Raw genomic sequence first — 24,647 nt, 5'->3', positions numbered from 1 at the left:
TTCTGGTCCGACCTTCTGGGGCAACAGAAAACCACTCGGCACCATCCTCTATATGACAGCCCTTCAAGTACTTGAAGATGGATATCATATCACCTCTCAGTTTTCTCCTCAGTCTTGTCCATTTGCACCTGCAGAAGGCCCTACTCAAATGAGCAAAGATGTCATAGCAGAGCTTAGATGGAGAGGTAGTCCCAGAGATATGAGAGTTCAAGGCTATAAATGGCCTTGTAAGTCATAGTCTATGCCTTGAACTGAACCTGTTAATTGATGGACAGCCAGTAGAATGACTGCAGAATGGGGCTAATATCCATGGACTGCCTAGCTCCTAATAACTGAGCTGTGGTGTTCTGCACCAAATGGAGTCTCCAAGATGACTTTGAGGGGAGACCTATGTAGAGTGCATTACAATATTCTAGTCTTGATGTTACTGTGGCATGGATCCAGGTAGCCAGTTTGGTTGAGTCATTATAGGTATCTATCTTCTGGGCTAAAATAAATTTGTAGAAAGCATTTTTTGTTTCTGCATTAACTTGCTTCTCCAGCAGTAATGTTGGATCCAGTATAACCCCTAAGTTCTTTTCCAAGTCCATGAAGGTCAGCTGAACCTTATTGAAAGTGCAGGTCACAATGTCCTTCAACACTTTCCCAGTCAGCACCTGTCTTTCCAGGATTTAGTTTCAATTTGTTCTCTCTTAGCAATCTAACTACAGTGGACAGGCAGTAATTCAGGACCTCTTACCACATCACTAAGAGATTTGGGTAAGGAGATATAGAGCTTGATGTCACCAGCATATTGCTGACAGCCAACCCCAAAACTACAAATGATCTGTCCTAAGGGCTTTACATAGAATTTTAATTGCATGGGGGATAGTGCTATGTCCTGTGGAACCCCACATGATAGGTCCCACAGTGATGCCAATTGGTTTCTGAGGACAGCCCTTTGAGTTTGGACAGTGAGGAATTATTTGAACCAGTTCAGAGTGCATCCCCTCATACCAACTTCTGTCTCCAAATGCTTCAACAGGATGGCATGGCCCATCATATCAAAGGCTGCCGATAAGTCCAGTAGGAGCAACTGCATTCAGTCTGTATTCAGACTGAGGTCATCAGCTAAAGCCACCAGAGCCGCCTCTGTCCCATAGCCTGGCCTGAAGCCCAACTGAAAAGGATCCAGAGCAGATGATTTATCCAAGAAGACTTGGAGTTGGTCAGCTATTTCTTTCTCAATCATTTTGCCCAGAAAGGGTAGTTTAGAGTCTGGGCGAGTATTGGCCACATCATTTTTATTTAAGGATTTTTAAAAGCAGTGGACTGATAACCACTTCTTTGAGTGGCTGAGGGAAGGTACCCTGAGTCAGTGGATGGCAAGGGCTCATTGATGTGGTCCTTACTTGATTTTAGCAGCCAGGACAGGAAAGGAAAGGATCAAGGGCACAGATAGTGGCCTTCTCATATCCCAGGATCTGAGAATGGGGTCAAAAGAGTCCATAAACAAACCAGATGATGTATTTATACATCTATACTGACTGACCTATGTTACAGCCAACATCCAGATCAGTGTCTATATGCAATATTTTCTTAGCAAAATACTTGGCAAAGCTATCACAACTAATTTTTGTTCTTGAGTCAATAAAGGTTCAGATTTAGGAGTCAGCAGAATGCTGAGATTTGTGAACTAGCTGATGCTATGGTAGTAGAGAAGTAGCCATCCTTTGCTGCTGTCTTTGGCTGCTTCATAGGTCACCCGTGGGCCCTATAGCATGCTCTGGCAGATTCACTGCAAGTTTCTACCAGTGACATTCTAAGTTTCTCCTGCAGCTCCATGATAAATCAGGGAGCCTGTTTCAATTCAAAGGATGAAAGAGGTCAACAAGTGGCAACCTTGCTGATATTGTTGTTGTTATTTCCCTCTACCAACAAAATACATAGCTGAGTGGCGTGGTGTAGTGGTTAAGAGTGGCGGACCCTAATCTGGAGAATTTGGTTTGATTCCACGCTCCTCCACATGAGTGGTGGACTCTAATCTGGAGAACCAGGTTCTATTCCCCACTCCTCCACATGCAGCCTGCTGAGTGATCTTGGGCTAGACCCTGGTATTCCTTGGTGGTATTCCATCCAAGTACTAACCAGGGCTGACCCCTGCTTAGTTTTTGAGATCTGACAAGATCAGGTTTACCTGGGACATCCAGGTCAGGGCAGGACTATGTTACTAAGCCTCTTATAATACAACAGCCATTATAAGATGTTTCATCTCTTCATATTCACATGATAAAAACAGTCTCATGAGTACAGCCACACATCAGGAGACTGTTAGATTTGAGTCCAGCAGCACCTTAGAGACCAGCAAGATTTTCAGGGTATACGCTTTCAACAGTCAAAGCTCCCTTGGTCTCATATGAGTAGGAATGGAGATCTGAGTTTTTATATTCCAGTCGGAGGATGGGAGGGGGCCTGTAGAGAGAGCCTGTAAAGGATGCAAAGACACAATGTATATTGTAATCAGTAGGGTTGGCCAACCGCCAGGGACTAGCTGGAGATCTCCTGCTATTACAACTGATCTCCAGCCGATAGAAATCAGTTCCCCTGAAAATGGCCGCTTTGGCAATTGGACTCTATGGCATTGAAGTCCCTCTCCTCCCCAAACCTTGCCCTCCTCAGGCTCCGCCCCCAAAATCTCCTGCCGGTGGTGAAGAGGGTCCTGGCAACCCTAGTAATCAGCTTGATTAGAGCAGAAGGGAAATGTTTGCGAGCAGAAATTCAGCCTCTGTAGTGAGATAACTATCCTATGTCTCTATTCAGCCCCAGGGGGACCATTGTTCCAAACTGGTGAATAAACTCAAGTTCAGCAATCTCACGTTGTAATTTCCCCTTGAATTTGATTGTCTGAGGACTGCCACACTTAGGTCCTTAGTGGCTTAGTGCCAGTCCTTACTTGATTTTAGCATCTAGGATGGAAAAGGGTCCAGAGCACAAATGGTGGCCTTCTCAGATCCCAGGAGTCACCCAATGAAACTGATGGGCAGTCCATTCAGAAAGATAAAAGAATTTGGCTTTTCACAGAAGGCATACTAAACTGGTAGAATCCATTGCTTGAAGTTGTGATGATCTGGCTCAGTGTGTGTGTGTTTAAATTAGAAATATTCAAGGTGGCTTAAGAATGGTTGTTAGCCATGACAGTTATACAGGCTCTCCATTTTCAGGGACATGAATACTAGATGCTTGAAGGTGGCGGAGGGAGCTGTTTCCTTCCTGTTCCTTGCTGCATCTGCCTGGCCATTAGTGGAACTAGGAAGCTGGACTAGATGAACATAAGAATTTGTATGTTCTCGACAAGCACTGATGCTATATAATACATCATTTTCATGAAGCGCACGATTGAGCTGTATACGATTATCCTCAGTGGAACAAATGGAGAATTCCCAAGTGCAAGACCTTCTTATATAGCACCTGTAATGGACCTCCTAAAGCCCAAGTGCACCTTTGGACAACTAGAGGACACAGAATGACATTGGGTGTCAGGTTATGAGCTTATTTTGGCCCATGGCTATCAGTGATGATTTCACAATTTTCCAAGTATCCCAGGGGTGGTGAAGTTAGAACCCAATATCAGCTTTGGGGGCTGCTGGTATTTTAGGATTTTCTAGGAAGCCAGATTGGAGGGAAGGCAGCATGGAATAGCCCTGTCTCATTGGATCTAGGAGCTAAGCAGGGTCAGTACCTGGAAGGAAGACTCTGCAGAGGAAGGCAATGGCAAACCCCCTCTGCTTAATCACTTGCCTTGAAAGCCCCTTGCTGAGGTCACCATAAGTCATCTGTGACTTGACAGCACTTTACAGACATGAAGCAAGATTAAAACCTCTCTCCTACTTGAGTGCCATTACATATCATTGAGCAATGACATTGTGGTCAGAAGCAGATGTACTACTAAATCTGGGACACAGCGTGATGTGTAGGGTTGCTAACCTCCAGGTACTAGCTGGAGATCTCCTGCTATGGCAACTGATCTCCAGCCAATAGAGATCAGTTCACCTGGAGAAAATCGCTGCTTTGGCAATTAGACTCTATGGCATTGAAGTCCCTCCCCAAACTCCGCCCTCCTCAGGCTCCACCCCAAAAACCTCCCAGCGGTGGCGAAGAGGGACCTGGCAACCCTAGTGATGTAGTGGTTAAGAGCGGTGGACTCTAATCTGCAGAACAGGGTTGAAAACAAGGCTTAGTTGTGTCACAGAGTTTGGCATCTCTTTTTTTCTAGTGGTTTGGGATGTGTCAGTAATGAAAGGCAGAAAAAAAAGTGTAAAGCACCAGAGGTTACAAGGCGTTTATCTAATAACTTGTAGCTACTCCAAAATTTTACAAAATAGTAGTAACAACAAAGGCTGAAATAAACTGCAAAACATGTATTACAGTATACAAAGAATGAGCAAACGCAAAAAGCAAAAGTGTTTATAATATAACATAGAACCACAGCAGTGACAGGTCTGCCAGCTAGTATTTACAAAATCTATAAAATTTTGGAGTAGCTACAAGTTATTAGATAAACGCCTTGTGATCCCTAGTGCTTTGCACATTTTTTTCTGTCTTCTATCAGAGGTTTCTTCCTCGTCTTGTTTTCAGTAATGAAAGGCAGCCGTCAGGGCTGCAAACAAGACTGTGTGTCAGGGGAGAGATATTAACGTCATTATGTCTGCCTTCTCAAAGCCACCCCCATACCAATGACTATATTTTATTTTATTCTCATTTGATTGACTTTATACCCCACCTTTCTCATTGAGATTCAAGGCAGATCAGAGAATTTTTAAAAAGTGCACTCATAGGCCATCAGACATCCAGGGAACAATGCCATCGAACTAGGATGACAGAATGAGAGGACAGAGGAACCAACAGATTGCCTAGGCAAGGTATAATGGAATTACAAAGGTAGAAGACAACGGAGGAAAAGCAAGATAACAGCTAAAATGGACGACAATCCTATTCCATCATACAGGCACCCTCCTGCCTGTCCTACTCTATTATAGTTTTAATCCCTTTCTAAAAATGCCCTCCTGAACAGTTGTGTTTTGCACATTCAGCAGAAAAGCATGGGAACCACCCTGAATTCCTCAGGCAGCTGCTCCAAAAGGCGGTCCACCTTGTGGAATGCCTGCCTGAGGAGCCAGCCTGGTGTAGTGGTTAAGAGCGGTGCGATGGACTCTGATCTGGAGAACCGGGTTTGATTCCCCATTCCTCCACATGAGCACCAGAGGCTAATCTAGTGAACTGGATTTGTTTCCCCACTCCTCCACATGAAGCCAGCTGGGTGACCTTGGGCTAGTCACACTCTCTCAGCCCCACCTACCTCACAGGGTGTCTGTTGTGGGGAAGGGAAGGTAATTGTCAGCCGGTTTGATTCTTCCTTAAGTGGTAGAGAAAGTCAGCATATAAAAACCCACTCTTCTTCTTCTTCTTCTTCTTCTTCTTCTTCTTCTTCTTCTTCTTCTTCTTCTGCTTCTGCTTCTGCTTCTGCTTCTGCTTCTACTCCTCCTCCTCCTCCAGGGTTCCACACAATGTGCAAAACAGAAATGTTTTCCCACCCACAGCAGAAAAGATAAGGAGTTTCATTATCTTACAACTATGACGCTGACCTGTACTGCATTGGACCCTTTGTCTATTCAGATAATTGTTTACAGACAGCAGCTCTCCAGGGTCTCAGGCAGAAGCCTTTCACAGCACCTGTTACCTTCTTCTTTTAGCTTGATGTGTCAGGGATTGAACCTGGAACCTTCTGCATGCAAAACAGATGCTCTGCCAGTGAGCCACACTCCTCTTTTCTTCCGTGGGGAGAAAAGCAGATGGGACAGGGCAGTTTTTGATCTGGAAAAATGAACACGGGAAAAGGGCTGAAGTTTTTCCACATCCATCTTTCCTCTGCTCAGACTGGCAGTCTGCCCAGGGTGATTTTATTTAGTGAAGTGGAGGAAAGTCACATGGAGCTCTGTGTAATATCTAGTAAATGCAGAATGATCCATTAAACTTAGGAAACAAAGGGCTCTCCTTCCAAACAAGTATCTGGTAATGGGATAAATTTGCATTTAAAATTCATCATAGGGACATCTTACTGCTAAACACGGTGTCACCACAACTGGTCTTGCAAAAACGAGTTTCCTTCTTGGCCCCAATGGAAGGGGATGCATGCAGAGATCTTTGCATGGTGAATTAAAAGGGGAGTTGACTCATGTAGCATAGTTGACTCATGTAAATAGTAGGGGAGTTGACTCATGTAAATAGCTCTGAGTAGACTTGGAAGCTAAGCAGAGTCAGCCATAGTGAGTACTTGGATGGGAGACCATCGAGGAAGACAAGGGTTGCTAGGCAGAGGCAGGCAATGGCCAACCACCTTTTAGTGTCTCTTGCCTTGGAAACCCCATAAGGTGTCATCATAGGTCAGCTGCAACTTGACATCACTTTATGATTATTGTCACCTTGTGCACTTCAATACCTCGATCTGCAAATAACAGCGAGTGTTCAAGTCACCGTCATTCATTCATTCATTCATTCATTCATTCATTCTACTTATAACCTGCCCTCCCCAGCAAGCTGGGTAGCATCATTTAAAAACACAACAATCAATATAATCCTTAATAACACCAAACACTAAAACTCTAAAACCCTAACATAATGGTGCACTATATAGGATGTATATTTTATGTACATTTTACATTTTATGCTGGCCTTTGGCTGTAATAATAAATGATGATGGTGCACTAAATTCTAAGTAAACTGTAGGCACCATACAGGTGGCAAGCCTTCAATTTATAATTCCCATTCAAGGGAGGGAAGGTGGGGGGAGGTCAGTAAAGATGATATAAGATGTCCTCAGTTGTAGGCCTGGTGGAAGAGCTCTGTGTTGCAGGCCCTGCGGAATACTTTCAGATCCCGCAGGGCCCTGCTGTTCCCAGGCAGAGCATTCCACCAGGCCAGAGCCAGGGCTGAAAAGGCCCTGGCTCTCGTCGAGGACAGCCACACACTCTTAGGGCCAGGGACCACCAGTAAATTTTTGTCAGACGATCATAATGTCCTTGTCAAAGGCTTTCACGGTCAGAGTTCATCAGTTCTTGTAGGTTATCCAGGTTGTGTGACCGTGGTCTTGGTATTTCCTTTCTGACGTTTCGCCAGCAGCGGTGGCGGGCATCTTCAGAGGAGTAACACTGAAGGACAGCGTCTCTCAGTATCAAGTGTGTAGGAAGAGTAATATATATAGTCAGAAGGGGTGGGTTAGGTGAGTTTGAGCTGAGTCATTGTCCTGTAAAAGTATCAAAGGTAATGTGCTAATCATTGTCCTGTAAGTATCAAGGTAATGTGCTAATTAGGATGTGGTATGTTAAAGTGGAACCATTGTATCCTAAAGTGATCTGTTAACATGTGGAATCCAAAACTAATCTGCATGGCTATTGTGAACTGTAGTCTTTGTTAGTCTGGAGTTTTTCAGGACAGGAAGCCAAGCCTGGACACTATACTTCTGTTGATACAGTCCAAAATCGCATTTGCCTTTTTAGCTACTGCATCACACTGCTGACTCATGTTCAGTGTATGGTCTACTAAGATCTCTAGATCCTTTTTGCACATACTACTGCCAAGACAAGTCTCTCCCATCCTATAATTATGCATTTGATGTTTCCTACCTAAATGCAGAACTTTATCTCTGTTGAAATTCATTTTATTAGTTTTAGCCGAGTTTTCCAACCTGTCAACATCACCCTGTATCCTGGCTCTGTCTTTTACCATATTTGCTACCCCTTCCAATTTAGTACCATCTGCAGATTTAATAAGCATCCCCTCTATTCCTTCATCCAAATCATTTATAAAGATATTGAACTACACAGGGGCCCAGGACAGATCCCTGAGGCACTCCACTTTTCACGCCTCTCCAAGTGACTAAGGAACCATTAACAAGCACTCTTTGGGTGTGATCTGTCAACCAGTTACCCATCCACCTAACAGTAAAAGGATCTAAACCACATTTTACCAACTTTTCAACAAGAATATTATGTGGAACCTTATCAAAAGCTTTACTGAAAGCAAGGTAAACTATGTCAACATCAAAATATTGTCGAAGGCTTTCACGGTCAGAGTTCATTGGTTCTCGTAGGTTATCCGGGCTGTGTAACCGTGGTCTTGGTATTTTCTGTCCTGACATTTTGCCAGCAGCTGTGGCAGGCATCTTCAGAGGAGTAACACTGAAGAGACACTGTCCTTCAGTGTTACTCCTCTGAAGATGCCTGCCACAGCTGCTGGCGAAACGTCAGGACAGAAAATACCAAGACCACGGTTACACAGCCGGGATAACCTACGAGAACCTATGTCCACATCATTCCCCTGATCCAGAAAGGTAGTAACTTTCTCAAAAAAGGAGATGAGGTTAGTCTGACATGACTTGTTTTTGAGAAACCCTTTCCAGCTCTTAGTAATGACTGCATCCTTTCTAAATGCTCAAGGACTGACCATTTGATGATTTGTTCTAAAACTTTTCTAGGTATAGATGTCAAGCTGACAGATCGGTAGTTACCTGGACCCTCCTTTTTCCCCTTATTGAAGTTGGGGACAACATTTGCCCACCTCCAATCTTCTGGCACCTCACCTATTCTCCAAGAATTCTCAAAAATAATGGGCAGGGGCTCAGAAGTTACATCCTCAGTTTTGTTCAGTACCCTTGGATGCAATTCATCTGGCCCGGAGTACTTAGTTTCATTTAAAGAAACTAGGTGTTGATGTACTATCTCTATGCTAATCCCAGGCTGCAACTCCCTTCCCTCATCATGTGTTCTGTTTTTTCCATGTTCCCCTCACAATAGAAGACTGAGGAAAACTAGGAATTGAGGAGTTCTTCCCTCTCTTCATCACCTGTTACAATTTCACTTCCCTGTCCCCACAATGGGCCTGCCATGTCAGTGTTCTTTTTCTTACTCTGAACATAACAAAATAACCCTTTTTTGTTATGTTTAGCATCTCTCACTAGCCTAAGTTCATACTGAATGTTAGCTTATCTAACACTCTCCCTACAAGCACTGGTTATTTGTTTATATTCATTCTTGGTTATAAGGCCCACCTTCCATTTCCTAAATTAGTCTTTTTATTATTTCTCAAATCTTTAGAAAGCAGTTTATGGAGCCACCCTGTCTTCTTTAGGTGCCTCCCATTTATCCTTCTCATAGGAATCTTTTGTGATTGTGCCTTCAGTATTTCACTTTTAAGAAACTCCCACCACTTTTGAACTCCCTTCTTAAGTATTTCTGACCATGGGATTTAACAACATTAAACATTTAACAACACAAAATGCATCATTTCTAACTTACTTAGCATATAAAATTGCAACATTGGATATATTTATGGAATTTTAAAGTTATTAATGCCTTAGTTTTGTTCAAGCAAAACTGAGGTATACCCAATACCTAGGGTTGCCAACCTCCAGGTACTAGCTGGAGCTCTCCTGCTATTACAACTGATCTCCAGCTGATAGAGATCAGTTCACCTGGAGAAAATGGCCGCTTTGGCAGTTGGACTCTATGGCATTGAAGTCCCTCCCCTCCCCAAACCCTGCCCTCCTCAGACTTTGCCCCAAAAACCTTCCACTGGTGTCAAAGAGGGATCCGGCAACCCTACCAATATCTGAGAGAAAGCTGCAGGCTGGCGCATCCTATGGTATCTTAGCACATGTATCTTAATTTTTCCAACCTGGTTAGTTTTCCTCTGAGGCTTTGGTGCCATTTCTGCCCCACCTCCTTCTGCAAGTTAGGGGAATAAGCTACTTTTTATCTGTGGGTATATGTGTCACCTGTGGGTATATGTGAGTACCCAGCTTGCTGGGGGAAAAGGGAAGATGACTGGAAAGGCACTGGCAAACCACACCATAAACAAAGTCTGCCTAGAAAACGTCGGGATGTGAAGTCACCCCATGGGTCAGGAATGACCCGGTGCTTGCACAGGGGACCTTTACCTTTTTATATGTGTCACAGTGGGTTGAGGGAGAAGTGAAAAGGTCAACCACAAGTCATGTCCAAAGGACAACAGAAGGTATGCAGCAGTTGAAAGGTGAAAGATTTATACGATCTGAAGCGAATGCAACAGCTGAAAAACAATGAGAGCCCTGCATGCTCCCCTCATGAAGATTAGGTATCCTTCCAGATGCAGAAATGCATCTTGGATTTAAGAGCTGTATATGTCTACAGCATGCCCACTTTGCCTTAAAAAAAGCATTTCATTCACTCTAAAAGAGAAACTATTTCATAGGAGTTTTTTTCCAGTACTCCACAAACTTTCCAGTGATTCCATCAGAAAAACGGGGGAAAAGGCCTTGGAGGGAAAAAAGGGGGAAGAAAACTTTTAAATGCTTTTTCCATCTCTCCCCGCCCCCGGGCCTTCATATTTCCATTGACAGGTTTGAGGATCAGAGTTGCAGTGTAAACCTGCAGCAGAACGAGTTAGAAGAATACTAAGGAGGGTAAAATGGACTGTACTACTCTAGAGTAATGTAGAATGCGTCCCCCATACAAAATATGCCCCACAACTAGAAAAGTAGCATACTAAGATGAAAGGTTTTAGCCCCTATCTTTGCTCGCTGTCCTCTTTTTAAAGGGGGGGGGGTTAAATCTGAGAAGTGAACAAACATGAGATTCTTCAGCCAGTGGTCTGAAGTCTTCTCTTCCAACTCTTTCTGTTAAATGTTCAGGTCAGGTCTGTCCTTTCATTTAGTATCATCTATCTTTCACAGTAGGTCATTACCTTCTTTCATTTTTTTATTCTTCTGATTCCTCCCCCCCCTCAAACATAGAAATGCAAGTTAATGTGCAAACTTTAACATCTTTTAGTAACATCATTATTCACTCAACTCAATCACCACACAACCACAGACAGCTATTAAGAAACCACCCTAAAGATGTCCATCATCAAAGACATTCAGAGTTTTCATTTAATGTCATTTCAGTTAATATGTTTTGTTTCGGGACCTGTGATTTCCAATGCATAGACTTTTCGATTTCATTCGATCGTTTTGAGTTTTGAGTCTCCTGCTACCTTTTGGACATTTTCACAGTTTCACTGAAATGACATTTTACTAAATAATCTGTTGTCCTTGCTTTAAATTGAGTTACTTCCCAGTTCACCCATGAACAAGTTAAATGTACTGGGTCCTTTGTTGTGAGATTGATCCTAGCCTCAGGTTCCTCCTTTTCATTAGTTAGTTCCACATTAGAAATCCATCTTCTTATTTCGAGGGAGAGATTTATACACAAAGTTGCAAAGTGCAGAAGAAAGAATAGGAGGGGAGTTATTGAAAGGAAAGGTTAGAAGGTTCAGTTTCCCAGGATAACATGCGTGACATTATATTGTAGAACCCAGTTTTTGACTGTGGCTTCTACATGGATTCATGAAGTAGTCTTATTCTGAATCAGACCATTAGTCTATGAAGGTCACTGTTGTCTACTCTGGCAGCAGCTGTTCCAAATCTTAGATGGAGGACTTTGACATCTCATAGGATGCCACTCTGGGCAGATGGATACACAAGACCTGTCCACAAGTTACAGTGAATGCATATACAATCCGTGTACAGTGTAGACTTGAATTTTCTTTATACATGCTCTGATGTTACATTTAATGGATGTATGACTGACAGCCCATTCCTGAGCTGACGGCAGCCAGGGATGGTGGGGAGGAGGTGCCGCCGCACCATCTCCTAAGCCATTCCACAGCCGCCGAAAGAGGCTTTTTTTTTTTTTTTTTTGGTCAAACGGGGCCTTTTCGCCCCATTGAGAAAAGCGAGGCTGTGCCTGCTAAAAAGCAGGCGCAGCCTCGCTCCTTGCTCCTCGCTCCTTGCTCCTCGCTCCTCGCTCTTTGCTCCTCGCTCCTCTCTCCGCTGGCGTACCCAGGGCGAACGGGGACAGGAGGCTGCCTAACAGCAGCTCCTCCCCCCGGAATGCCACAGGAATGCCTCCCTGGACACTAGAATGCCCTCCGGGATGCCTGCACAGGCCTTTATGCCGGTGGGACGCCGGTGGAAGGCCTCACTGGTGTCCCAGGTGGTGCTGCTGCTGCGGCAACCGGCGACCGGCATCCAGCCCTCCCCGCTGGTGTTGGGGCCACTTATGGAGTGGAGTGGAGGGCTCCAACACCAGTGCAGCACCTTCCTGGCCTCCTAAGGGCTTTTGCCCTTAAAGGTCAGGAATGCGCTGTGAATGTATGATTTATGACCCACTTTTATCCAGGTCCTGGCCCCCAGTTTCATCTGTAAAGTACTTTTTCTTACAAAAAGGTGTACACAGTTTGTGTAGGTTGTATGTTCAGTAACATGTGAACAGGGCTACACACAGACACTGATCTTGGGAGGGGCATTTCAGAAAGAATGGGCTACTATATGTGTAAGCTGAGAAAAAAAATGCTATAATTTCAGATCTGCACTTTGTGGGGGGAATTTTGACTGTGATTGCTTATTTTTGAGTAGGACATTGAGTAGGAATCCCGTTTCAGATTCAAATGCATGTGGTTCCAGAGTTTGGGACCATTATTTTCAATAGGGAATGTATACAAGGGCCTGTGGCAGCTGTTTATAAAGACATAAGAACATAAGAATAGAGCTGTTGAAAAAAAAATCTGTAAAATTAGGATTTGGCAAAATTCGGCCCGTTTTTATTTGGGAAATGCCGAAGTCCGAACTCCCCCGCTTCGGGTCCGTCCAATTCGGCATGAGATCCGGAGTTCTGGGAAAAATTGGGCCAAATAAAGCCATTAAAAACACAATTGCACCTTTCTGCGGCTCTGTGGGGGGCATTTTGGGGGGTAGAGGTCCCAAACGTTCAGCATAGCTTGAGGGGACCTTCTTGCAACAACCCCCAAGTTTTGTAAAGATTGGGTCGGGGGGGGCTGAGATATGGGCCCCGAAAGGGTTCCCCCCTCCTTAATGTGCATCTCTGACAATGGGGGTTTGCAATTAGCAGAGCTTGCTGCCCACTCCCGAAGCTCCCAGCCCCAACAAACAGCTGAGCTGAGGGGAGCAAAGGGTGGGGCAGGAGTGAAGAAGTTTGCAAACCATGCAAAGCAACACATTTGCAGCCATGCAAACCATGCAAAGCAACACATTTGCAACCATACAAACCATGCAAAGCAACATGTTTGCAACCATGCAAACCATGCAAAGCAACACGTTTGCAACCATGCAAAGCAACACCTGATACCTGGGAGTTTGCAAACCATGGAAAGGGACAGAGACAGCTAGCTATGCATAAAGAGCAGGAGGAGATGGAATTTCCCCTTTTGCATCGGACTCAGGACCAGGCAAATGCATTCTTTAAGTCACAATTTGAAAACCAGTTTTGAGCAAGCATCAAAATAGACCTAACCGATCTTATGAATGAGGGAAAACCTGAGGACACACAACTGAAGCCCCCCCCCTCAAACCAGGGAGAGAGAGACTTGAGGGGGCACACGCCCCCAGGCAGAACGGGCAAAAGCGCCCTTTGGCTTCCCCCCCACCCACAGAAACTCTCCCTCCCCCCCCCACACAGACTCTGCTTCCCGCCCCCGCCCCCCACACACAGGAGAAAAATTATAGAGAAAAGCCCCAAAATGGGTCTTACTATGGATGTCTTCTGTTCCGTCTTCTTCGCACCTGCCCCGCCCTTGCTCCCCACAGCTCAGCTGTTTGTCAGGGCTGGGAGCTTTGGGAGTGGGTAGCAAGCTCTGCTAATTGCAACCCCCCATTGTCAGAGATGCACATTAAGGGTGGGGAAGAAGACCCAGCTTGGCCACCGATTGGCCGCAGGAGAATGCTGCTTACTAACTGACGGTTATGCTGCTGCGCCAAACCCCGAATTTGCTGCATTTATTTGCTGAACACCCCGAACTTGCTGAATTCGGCTCCCCGTTTTCCCGCCTTTTTTGAGTTCGGTTCCATCTGAACTAAAAACCGCCGAATCATGGGGAATTTGGCTGTTTTTCGGTTCGGGACGAACTGAATTGACAGCCCTACACAAGAAGAGCTCTGCTGCATCAGACCAGATGTCCATCTAGTCTAGCACCGGGTTTCACACACTGGCCAACCAATTCATGTGGAGGTCCAACAATAGAGCATAGAGGCGAAGGCCTTCCCCTGATGTTGCCTCCTGGCACTGGGTTTCAGACGTTTACTGCCTCTGGATATAGGGGTTCACTTAAGTCACCATTGCTAGTAGCCACTGATATACTTATCCTCCATGAATCTGTCTAATCCCCCTTTAAAGCTGTTTATGCCTACGGCATAAACATTGCATCCAGCCAAGGGGATAAACTCTACTGGCCCCTGAACAGGCTGCCCCCAGCCATTGTAATTGAGTTTTCTCATCCAGGCACTGACCAGACAAAGACTTGCTAAGTTCCTCAAAGGGGCTGCGTTTTGCACCCTTCAACAATTACAATGACCCAGTTGCCTCCTTTGGCAACTTGATGTGGTACAGTTTTTCAGTAGTACTGCCCGAAAATAATAGTGCAGATTAATGCTTAGCTGAATTGTATTTATTTACTTACATAATTTATACCCTGCTTTTCTTCCCGATGGAAACCCAAAATGGTTTATATCATTCTCCTCTCCTCCATTGTGTCCTCACAACAACCCTATCAGGAAGGTTAGGTTGAGAGGGTGTAACCGGCCCAAGGTCCCCCAGCAAGCTTCCATGGCAGAGTAGGGATTTGAACCAGGGTCTCCCAGATCCTAGTTTTAACACTCTAACCACTGCACCATCTATTGGGGGGGGTGTTTGAAGTATTTTGCAAACATTTTTGCCTCTCCTAGAGTCCCCCCCTGAATATTTTTGTACTTTTTGGCCAAAGAGGGTGTGCATCACTGTTAGAAGGAAACACATTTCTATTGCTAATGCATCCAGGTAGATGATTCCCAAACGCATGCCCCGACGTTGCGGAGGAATAATATCCGCACTGGAATGCACATCGCAGTGCTGAGGTCTTTTCTCTGCATTGTATCTCTTTAAGCAGATCACACATTGGATGAACATCCCAATGAGACAGAGCATCTGATTGCCTTGAGAATGGAACAAAGTCCACCTATACCCCAGAAGAGTGCCTGGTCATGGGGACAATACCTGTGAATTACACACACACACACACACGTACAAAGGAGTGAAAGTTGAGGGTTTCCCCCCCATTCAAACGGATTTTCATCTCCTGAAATTGCAAAGATTAAACTTTCCAAACTTCAGTACAGTTCAAGCGAGCTCATTTCTTCAGCATCAGTGATTCAAAAAATTCATGTCACTTTATCTAGTTCCTTTTTCCTTCTTTTTTTTTTAAAAAATAAATTTTATTGTTCTTATAAGAGGATACAGAAAATAAGAAGGGAAACTGGGGAAAGGAAGAAAAAAGAAAGAAATCAAATCTATTTCTACTTCCAAGCATTACACAGTCTAAACTGTCGTCAAATCAAAATAACATCAATCGTCTTAAACAAATAATCATTGTTATAAACACTCGCTGAATAGTTAATAAAGTAATTCTCTAAACTATTTTTTTAAAATAAATATTCATGGCACGTGAGTAGTAGTCATATACAGCTGGCCATTTTGTCATAAATTCACTCATTTGCTTCATTTGTACCCCAGCCACCACCACCACCCTAAATCTGTAGCCAAAGCAGCTTACATTGTTCTCCCTTCCTCTGTCTTATCCTCACAGCAGCCCTGTGGAATACGTTAGGATGAAAGAGAGTGGCTGGCCCAAGGTCACCCAGTAAGCTTCATGGCAGAATAGGGATTTGAATCCAGAGCACCTGGATCCTAGTACAACACTCTAACCACCACACCACACTGTTCTGCAATTTCTCAGTGTTCAGCATCCCCTTTGTTGCCATTTTTTGGTTCTCTCTACTGCCCCCTTCTGGCCAGTTTCCTGCTTCAGATGTAGAGCTGTGGATTCAGTAAAAACTGAACCACAAAGTACCGAAAAAATGCAAATTTGGTAAAATTCAGGTTCGGGTTTACCAGGTCCGCAAAATCTGGGAGGTTGGCAAAACCAAATTTGCCATTCCTGAGAAAGCCGGATAAAAATCCGGCTTTTTCGGGAATGTCTTTCTGTGGCTACTGGGGGGGAGATTTTTGCAGGTCGAGGTCCCAATTTTTTAGGGTAGTTAGAAGGGACTCATCTTGCAATAACTCCCAAATTTGATAAAGATTGGGTCAGGGGGTCCAGAGTTATGGGGTCTGGAAGGGGTCGCCCCCATCCTCCTCCATTAATATGCATTGGCAAACTGGCTGTGCTCAGATGCTTTAGCGTGATCTTTGCAATGTATCTCAATGGAGAAGCTGGGCTTTAAATGGTGGGAAAGATTGCCCGGTGCCTCCATAGAGATACAATATATCCGGATACATCCAGAGCTACTTCATTTTAAGGTCACTCAAGTCAGTGGCTTGAGTCACTGCACATAGAATTGCACTGTTAGTTTCACTCTCGTTAGCCATTCTCTAATTCCTTCTTGGCTTGCCTCGCTAGAGCATTCACGTTCGGCTTGCCAGAGTTTTGTGCTTTTCGTTGGTATCACCAGGTGAGACTTCTACTTTTCCAACTAAGTGGTTACAGCTTTCTGTTCTGAATAACCACACTGGTGTCTTTTGGGAACCTTTTGTGGCATTTCTAATAGGAGGCATACATTTTGTTTGAACTTCTATTCCATTTTTTTTGTAAATAACTTCCAATCTCCCCAAAGGGGTTTTGCACTCCTGAAATGTACCTTTTAGTTTTCTTCTTTCTAATCTTTTCATACCGGGAGGTGGGGGGAGCCCCCTTTTGAAATGAAATGCGACTCTGTGGGACTTTCTGGGCAATTTTCCACTTACATAATACTTACACTTGGTTGTAGGGCTGTGATCACTGTTTCTAAGTGGCTCGGCAATGCTCGCATCTTGTTTTGGATCTTGGGAACCACCTAGGATTAAGCTGAGAATCACCTCCTTTGTTTGTCCCTCCATGACTCAGTGTTCTGAAGGGACAAGCATTTATTGTGTTGCAAAATCTTGGGAGCTGTCCAACACAGAGTTAAAGCCCCTAAGCCTATTCATGTGCCTGAATGTTCATTTAGCCAGAGTCAAGTAAAAAGTAACTGAAGTCATCAGCTATTAGAACATTTTTGACTTTGCTTGATTTCTTTCCTGTATCTTAAGATCTCAGCTGGATTTTTTTTTTTTTTTTAGTTGGGGGTGTTAATACTACATTTTTAGCATTATGTGAGTTTTAGGCCTGGAGTTTCTTCCTGTAAGGCTTCAGTAGCCAAGTACACAGTAGCCAAGTGCATTAGTCCAAAGCAAAATCCATAAACTAGAGCCATGCCAGTCTCTTTTATTAGGACCAATTAAAATAACACAAAATAATGTGTACACAAGAACATAAGAAAGGCCATGCTGGATCAGACCAAGGCCCATCAAGTCCAGCAGTCTGTTAACACAGTGGCCAACCAGGTGCCTCTAGGAAGCCCCCAAACAAGACAACTGCAGCAGCGGCATCCTGCCTGTGTTCCAAAGCACCTAATATATTAGGCATGCTCCTCTGATCCTGGAGAGAATAGGTATGCATCATGACTAGTAGCCATTTTGACTAGTAGCCATGAATAGTCCTCTCCTCCATGGACATGTCCACTCCCCTCTTAAAGCCTTCCAAGTTGGCAGCCATCAGCACATCCTGGGGCAGGGAGTTCTGCAATTTAGTTTTTTTGAGTTCTCCAGAACTCTTCATCCCAATGGATGTTGACAAACCAACCATCCTAATTAAGAGTCCTGGAGAACTCAAAAGCTTGCACAGTGCCATGGGTTATTTTAGTTGGTCCAAATAAAAAGTATACACATGACTTTTGTTTTTGTATTTTGCTCTGGCATTCCTTTTGCCTGTTGTTTTGGGAAACAGCTTACTTACTAATGCACTGCACTCATACCCTTCTTGACCCCGAGACAAGTGTTATGGCCCTAAGGCTTATTCTTGTCTTTTCATTAAATGCGTTGCGTTGTTTTTCATTGGCTCAACAAACCCAGTTCACCAGACTAGAGTCCAGCGCTCTTAACCACTACGCCACACTTTCCTGGTGCAGCCTTGCTCAGCCACAGCCACATAACTGGGACAGGACGGGCAGCTGACACTGCCCAACTTAGCCAGACTTTTCCTGGGAGAGGCTGCCCGGGGGAGTGAATGAGGGAAAACTGAAGATGGGGGGAAATGAAGAGGGTGGTGGGTGGGAAGGAGAAAAGGAAGCAGGAAAAGGGAAAAGTCTATGGGATTTTTCAAGGAAGGGAAAGAGGAAATAGTAGGGGAGTGTAACTACGTCACTTTTTCAGTTTGTTCAAATTGTCCATGCCCAGCAGTGGCCGCCACACAACTTATACATGTGACTTGCTATTGCACAACTTTTCCATCTTGGCCAGATTTTTCCCAGGGAGAAGTTGCCAGGGAGAGGGCAAGAGGGAAAGCTGAGAACCAGTGTTGTGTAGTGCTTAGAGTATCAGACAAGGATGTTGGAGACCCAGGTTCAAATCCCCCACTCTGTCATGGAAACGTGCTGGCTCCAGTGACACTTTCTGAGCCTAATCTACCTAATAGGTTTGTTGTGAGGATAAAATGGAGGAGAGAATGATGTGACATCCCTTTGGTCCACATTGGGGAGAAAGTAAATGAGTAAATGAGACCCTGGAGAGCCGCTGCCGGTCTGAGTAGACAATACTGACTTTGATAGACCAAGGGCCTGATTCAGCATAAGGCAGCTTCATGTTCCAGACTATGGAGCAGATAAAAGAAGGATGGTCTGTGAGTTGCTAGGAGAGAGAAGGAGGCAGGGAAAGGGGAGAGAATATGGGTTGCCAGCCTCCAGGTGATGGCTGGAGATCTCTTGTCATTACAACTGATCTCTGGGAGACAGAGATCAGCTCACCTGGAGAAAATGGCTGTTTTGGAGGGTGGACTGTATGGCATGATGCCACATTGATGTATGGCATGATGCCCCAAACCCCGCCCTCCTCAGGCTCCCCTCCCCCAAATCTCCAGGTGTTTCCCAACCCGGAGCTGACAACTGAAGGGTGCCAGGAAAAGAGAAAGAAGAACACATGAAGATGCCTTATACTGAATCAGACCATTGGTCCATCAAAGTCAGTATTGTCTGCTCAGACTGGCAGCGACTCTCCAGGGTCTCAGGCAGAGGTCTTTCACATTGTCTACTTGCCTGGTCCCTTTAACTGGACATGCTGAGGATTGAAGCTGGGACCTTCTGCATGTCAAGCAGAGGCTCTACAAACTGAGCCACATCCCCTCCCTAAGGTGTGTGGGCTTTAACAGTGCTCTGGCAAACTCAAGAGGAATCGTCACGCCAGTCTATTACATCAAAAGACTGGTGGCATCTTAAAGACTTAGAATTTTTGAGACACATGAAGCTGACTTATACTGAATCAGACCCTCGGTCCATCAAAGTCAGTATTGTCTACTCAGACCAGCAGCGGCTCTCCAGGGCTGAGAGGTCTTTCACACCACCTACTTGCCTAGTCCCTTTAACTGGAGATGCCTGGAATCGAACCTGGGACCTTCTGCATGCCAAGCAGAGGCTCTACGACTGAGCCATGGCCCCTCCCCGGGAAATGTAATGGAAGAGAATACAGGGGGAAATGAAATGACCCCTGGAAGTCCTTGCCAGTTCCCGGTTTGTATAACATATTCTTCTCTCAATGTCTTTTTTTTAAAAATGTATAGGGTTCTTTCCTATGACATTTTCTTCTTCTTTTGACTGACTCTCAGAAGTTTGCCTGCACTTGCCATGCGCTTAGATCTCTGGGCATGCGATAGAATGCTCGCAGCAGTGAGGAAGCTTCTGTATTTAGTAATGCCAAAGCAAAAGGGAGCAGGAAAGGATGGGTGCTTTGAGAATTTTTTCTGCAGTTGCAAATGAGCTTCGCCTTGTCATCCTTTTAGGCGATGCTTTGTAAAAGGTTATGGAACTCTTCACAAGGAAGTGAGCATTGCGGGCAGGAGAGAAAATTGTGCCGGGTGTCAAGGCAACTGGGCCAAAGCTCCCTTGCTTGAGGCGCATCCAAATGGGAAGAGCGGGCTGGCCTGGTTGCCTCAGCAAAGGGGGCAAATTCTCTTTCCCGTCCCATGAGCAGCCGCAGATCAGGGGAAAGTATTAGAGTGTTAGATCAGGGGAGCATAGAGATTATGGACTATGTTCTGGGAGATTCAGGTTTGAATCCCTGCTCTGCCACAGAAGCTCCCTCGGTGGTCTCGGACCAGTCACTGTCTCTCAGAGTAACCTACGCCACAGAATTAGAAGAAGAAGAGTTGGTTTTTATACCCTGCTTCTCTTTACTGGAAGGAGTCTCAAAGTGGCTTACAATCGCCTTCCCTTTCTCTCCCCACAACAGACCCCTTCTGAGGTATATTGGGCTGAGAGAGTCCTGAGAGAACTGTGACTGGCCCAAGGTCACCCAGCAGGCTTCCTGTGAAGGAGCCGGGAAAGAACCCCTGTTCACCATATTAAAATCTGCCAGTTCTCCAGAGTAGAGTCTGCCACTCTTAACCACAACACCACATTGTCTCTTAGGTAGGGTTGTCTATCTCCAGGTGGTGGCTGGAGATCTCCCGCTATTACAACTGATCTCCAGTCAATAGAAATCAGTTCCCCTGGAGAAAATGGCCACTTTGGCAATTGGACTCCATGGCATTGAAGTCCCTCCCCTCTCCAAACCCTGCCCTCCTCAGGCTCCACCCCAAAATCTCCAGGTATTCCCCAACCTGGAGCTGGCAACCCTACTCTTAGCATTGCCAAACAGTGCCTGGCAACCAATGGGAGCATTGGCGGGGGTGGGGGAACACACAGTGTCATGGGAATTTTTTATTAAAAATGCAGCCTGATGTGGCAAAGAGTAGTTCTAGGAATCACTGGAAACTCTATGGTAAAACCATATCCCCCCCCCACTGTTGGTGGGCAATGGGCCTGAGGGTGGGGGTTCCCCTACCCGCACTGGGGGCTTACCAGCCCTAGGCAAAATAGTTGTTGCTGTAAGGATAAAATGGAGGAGAGAATAATGTTGTAAGCAGTTTTGGGTCCCCGCTGGGGAGAATGGCAGGGAATAAGTATGTAAATGAATGAATTTGGGGTGGTGGACACATAGGGTTTCCAACCTCCAGGTACTAGCTGGAGATCTCCCGCTATTACAACTGATCTCAAACCGATAGAGGTCAGTTCCCCTGGAGAAAATGGCTTCTCTGGCAATTGGACTCGATGGCATTGAAGTCCCTCCCCTCCCCAAACCCCAGCTTCCTCAGGCTCCACCCCAAAAACCTCCCACTGGTGGTGTATACACACACACACACACACACACCAATGGTAATTTTTGTTGCAAAAATCAAATGTTACAAAACGTTTGCACAGAACTCACCTTTAGGTAGCATCACACATGTGTGCTCAATGATGACTGCAGCAACAAGTGTGACCTGCCTTTCTGAACGAGACATGAAAGACTGATGAGAGACATCACGCTTCCTGGCACTGCCTGCAAGATAATGCTTTTCAACCGAGCCAGTTCGCAATTTCAGCTGGGAGCCATCGAGTTACATGTCTAGTGTTTCCTGAACAATGAGAAATGAAATGAGACACTTATGCTGAGGGAAGTTTCAAAAACAATTTATGGCATTGGGCGGGTCAGCTGTTCAAACAACAAACACTAAAAAAAATCCTACTTGGCTAGGGAGAGTCACTTTGGTGAGCTTAAGCAACCCCATGAATTATTACCAAAGTGCTTTAGTCGTAGTTCTGATCCTCATCAGCAAGCCATGTGTCGGGTCTTGTTAGGGGCTTAGCCCCATTCCCCTTTTATTAGTCAGTCAGTCAAGTCTTTATTGCAATAGCAAAAAAAAAAAAAAAAAAAAAAAAGCCATAGCAATAATACAGAAGAAGAAGAAAAAGAAGAGTTGGCTTTTATATGCCGACTTTCTCTACCACTTAATGGAGACTCATACTGGCTTACAATCACCTTCCCCTCCCCTCCGCACAACAGACACCCTGTGAGGTAGGTGGGGCTGAGAGAGCTGTGACTAGCCCAAGGTCACCCAGCTGCCTGGCTTCATGTGTACGTGTGAGGAAACAAATCCAGTTCACCACATTAGCCTCCACTGCTCATGTGGAAGAGTGGGGAATCAAACCCAGTTTTCTTCATTTGGAGTATTTTAAATTTCCAGGTATTACTGATTGGGTTTATGATCCAACTGAAATGTTTGTTTGTAAACCCGGTTCTGCCGATCAGAGCCCACTGCTCCAAACCACTGCTCTTAACCACTATACCACGCTGGTGTAGTGGTAATAAAGAATAAGGTGGAAATTCCGCCAAAATAAAATAGTAACATAATTTAACCAAGTTTAAAGCATTAAAAATTTCCCACAAAATATTAAAATGCGAGTACAAATTCATCATTAAAATATATATCTAATAATAGGAAGGAAAGATGGTACAGTCCAGAGTCAAATAAAAGATGACAAGTGACCCAGAGAGAGTAATTATGGGTCAGAGATATTATGGTCAGCATGCCCCATCATCTTTTATGCTTCATGATGGTGGCAGCAATTGCTGGCCTAGTGCTTATGGGGAGCAGGGCCAAGCCCCCTCTGACTCCCTAGACCAGACCCCCACCCAAGTGGCCAAGCTTACTCCAGTGTTCCCCAGACCTTGATTGCAATAAGGCACAGAGACAGTAGCTGGATGAAATGGCCACAACTTTATTGTTACAGCAATAGGCATTGGCACTGGGGCATGATCCTTAACATCGGCCTACCCGGTGCAGGCTGATGTGCAGACCACCCAGCCCACCTTGCTTGGAGCCACAGAGATGGCAGTATCTGAACCCATGTGGACGGAAGCCAGCTGTGTGGTTCACTGCCACTTGGAAGGAGGCCCTACCCACTTGCCCCCAAGCTGGGCAAGTCCCCCGTGCCCCCAAGCTGGGCAAGTCCCTTGACAGCACCTGACTGGGCTTGTCCCTGGCAGCCCCCAGAGTTGGGCAGAGTAGATTAATTATGGGTCAGAGATATTATGGTCAGCATGCCCCGTCAACTTTTTATGCTTCATGATGGTGGCAGCAAACCTCACCATTTGGAAAGTAGTGAATTTGTCTCTGTCTTTTGATAATATGACTAATTTCTCCTGATCTGACCTTCCTGGGAAGAGGGATAATATGGTCTGCAAAAATCGGTTACGCTCATCCTCATATCTCAGACATTGGAATGCAATGTGGTATAGATCCTCAATAGACTTTTGATCACAGGAGCGTACTCTTTTCCTATGTGGGATCCCATTGAAATGGCCTTCCAAGACTGCGAGTGGTAAAATGTTTAAGTGTGACCTTCCCTGGAGGTTTTTAAGCAGAGGCTAGATGGCCATCTGTCAGCAATGCTGATTTTATGACCTTAAGCAGATGATGAGAGGGAGGGCATCTTGGCCATCTTCTGATCATGGTGTAAAGATCACTGAGATTGGGGGGGAGGTAGTTGTGAATTTCCTGCATTGTGCAGGGGGTTGGACTAGATGACCCTGGTGGTCCCTTCCAACTCTATGATTCTATTATTCTATTCTATGAATTCAAGGACAATGAAAACAGCTGAATGGAAGACATCCTCTCATCATTAGCACAAGTCCAATGTAGACCTATCATCACTAACATATTTTGCATTCTCTTCCTTCCACATGCCAACTAGCTAATTATTCATCAGTGCTATTTTTGAAAGGATGTTGAAACACTGGTTTATAGTCTCCAGGCTATATGTGGCTCCTCATGGTCCTTTGCATAGAACTCATTAAAGTCAGATGGGTCACTGGTAACTTGAGTTTCTTCAGTGCTTTTATTCTTGTAGGTGAACTTGATGCTAAATGGGAAACCCGTCATTTCTGCATTTGCTGGGGACAAAGATGTCACGCGTGAAGCTGCGACAAACGGAGTCCTACTCTACCTAGACAAGGAAGATAAGGTTTACCTGAAACTGGAGAAAGGTAATCTGGTTGGTGGATGGCAGTATTCAACGTTTTCTGGCTTCCTGGTCTTCCCCCTGTAAGGTCAATTTCCCTGTGACATTCATCCAGGTGTGGATCGGTCATTGCTTCTGTTCTTTGAAGATCATCTCCTCATCCTTTGGATCGATGTTTCCTTTCTCGTTTTCTCATGGGTGAATATGGATTCCATTGATGGCATTTGGCCTATCCGAACGACTCTTGAGATTTCACCGAAAATTTTATGTGTTTGAATACGGTGCATTTGGATTAAGACTTAAAAGCAGACAATAAATATCTATGCTTAATGCTACAGAATATGGCAGCCTGCAAGATTTATTCTGAGTTCCTTTACTGGACATATTGGATTTGTGGGAGAAGTGGATAATTATGGTGTTCTTTCCTGCCCCAATTATATTTTTTTAAAAGACTGGCAACCAGATCTATGATTTCAGAATCTTTGACTTCAGTCTTCAATCAAGATTAATACATAACTGCCAAAGAACCGTTCATTGATACATTAGTTATATCATGCCTTTGTTCCTCTTGCGCGCTAATTTTTTTTAAAACATAAATCCATTCCGTTCAGTTGGGAAAAGAATAGATAATGGTTATTGATAAGCAATTGACTTCACT

At 44.8% G+C, this 24,647-nt stretch overlaps 1 protein-coding gene across 1 annotated transcript in view; it reads left to right on the top strand.

Annotated features, from left to right (window-relative positions):
- The window catches only part of CBLN4 (cerebellin 4 precursor), a 36,712-nt gene extending 12,444 nt beyond the window's left edge, over positions 1-24,268 (top strand). Inside the window, exon 3 of the mRNA XM_056844334.1 lies at positions 23,879-24,268. Within this exon, the coding sequence (XP_056700312.1) occupies positions 23,879-24,076 (198 nt within the window). The 3' untranslated portion in view covers positions 24,077-24,268. The remainder of the gene's footprint in view (positions 1-23,878) is intronic.
- Positions 24,269-24,647: the final 379 nt, after the last annotated feature.

The sequence above is a fragment of the Euleptes europaea genome, chromosome 2 (assembly GCF_029931775.1).
Source record: "Euleptes europaea isolate rEulEur1 chromosome 2, rEulEur1.hap1, whole genome shotgun sequence".
In the NCBI taxonomy this organism is placed as follows: Eukaryota; Metazoa; Chordata; class Lepidosauria; order Squamata; family Sphaerodactylidae; genus Euleptes; species Euleptes europaea.
Note: the sequence above shows the minus strand (reverse complement) of the source record. Positions and strands in the feature narration are given on the sequence as shown.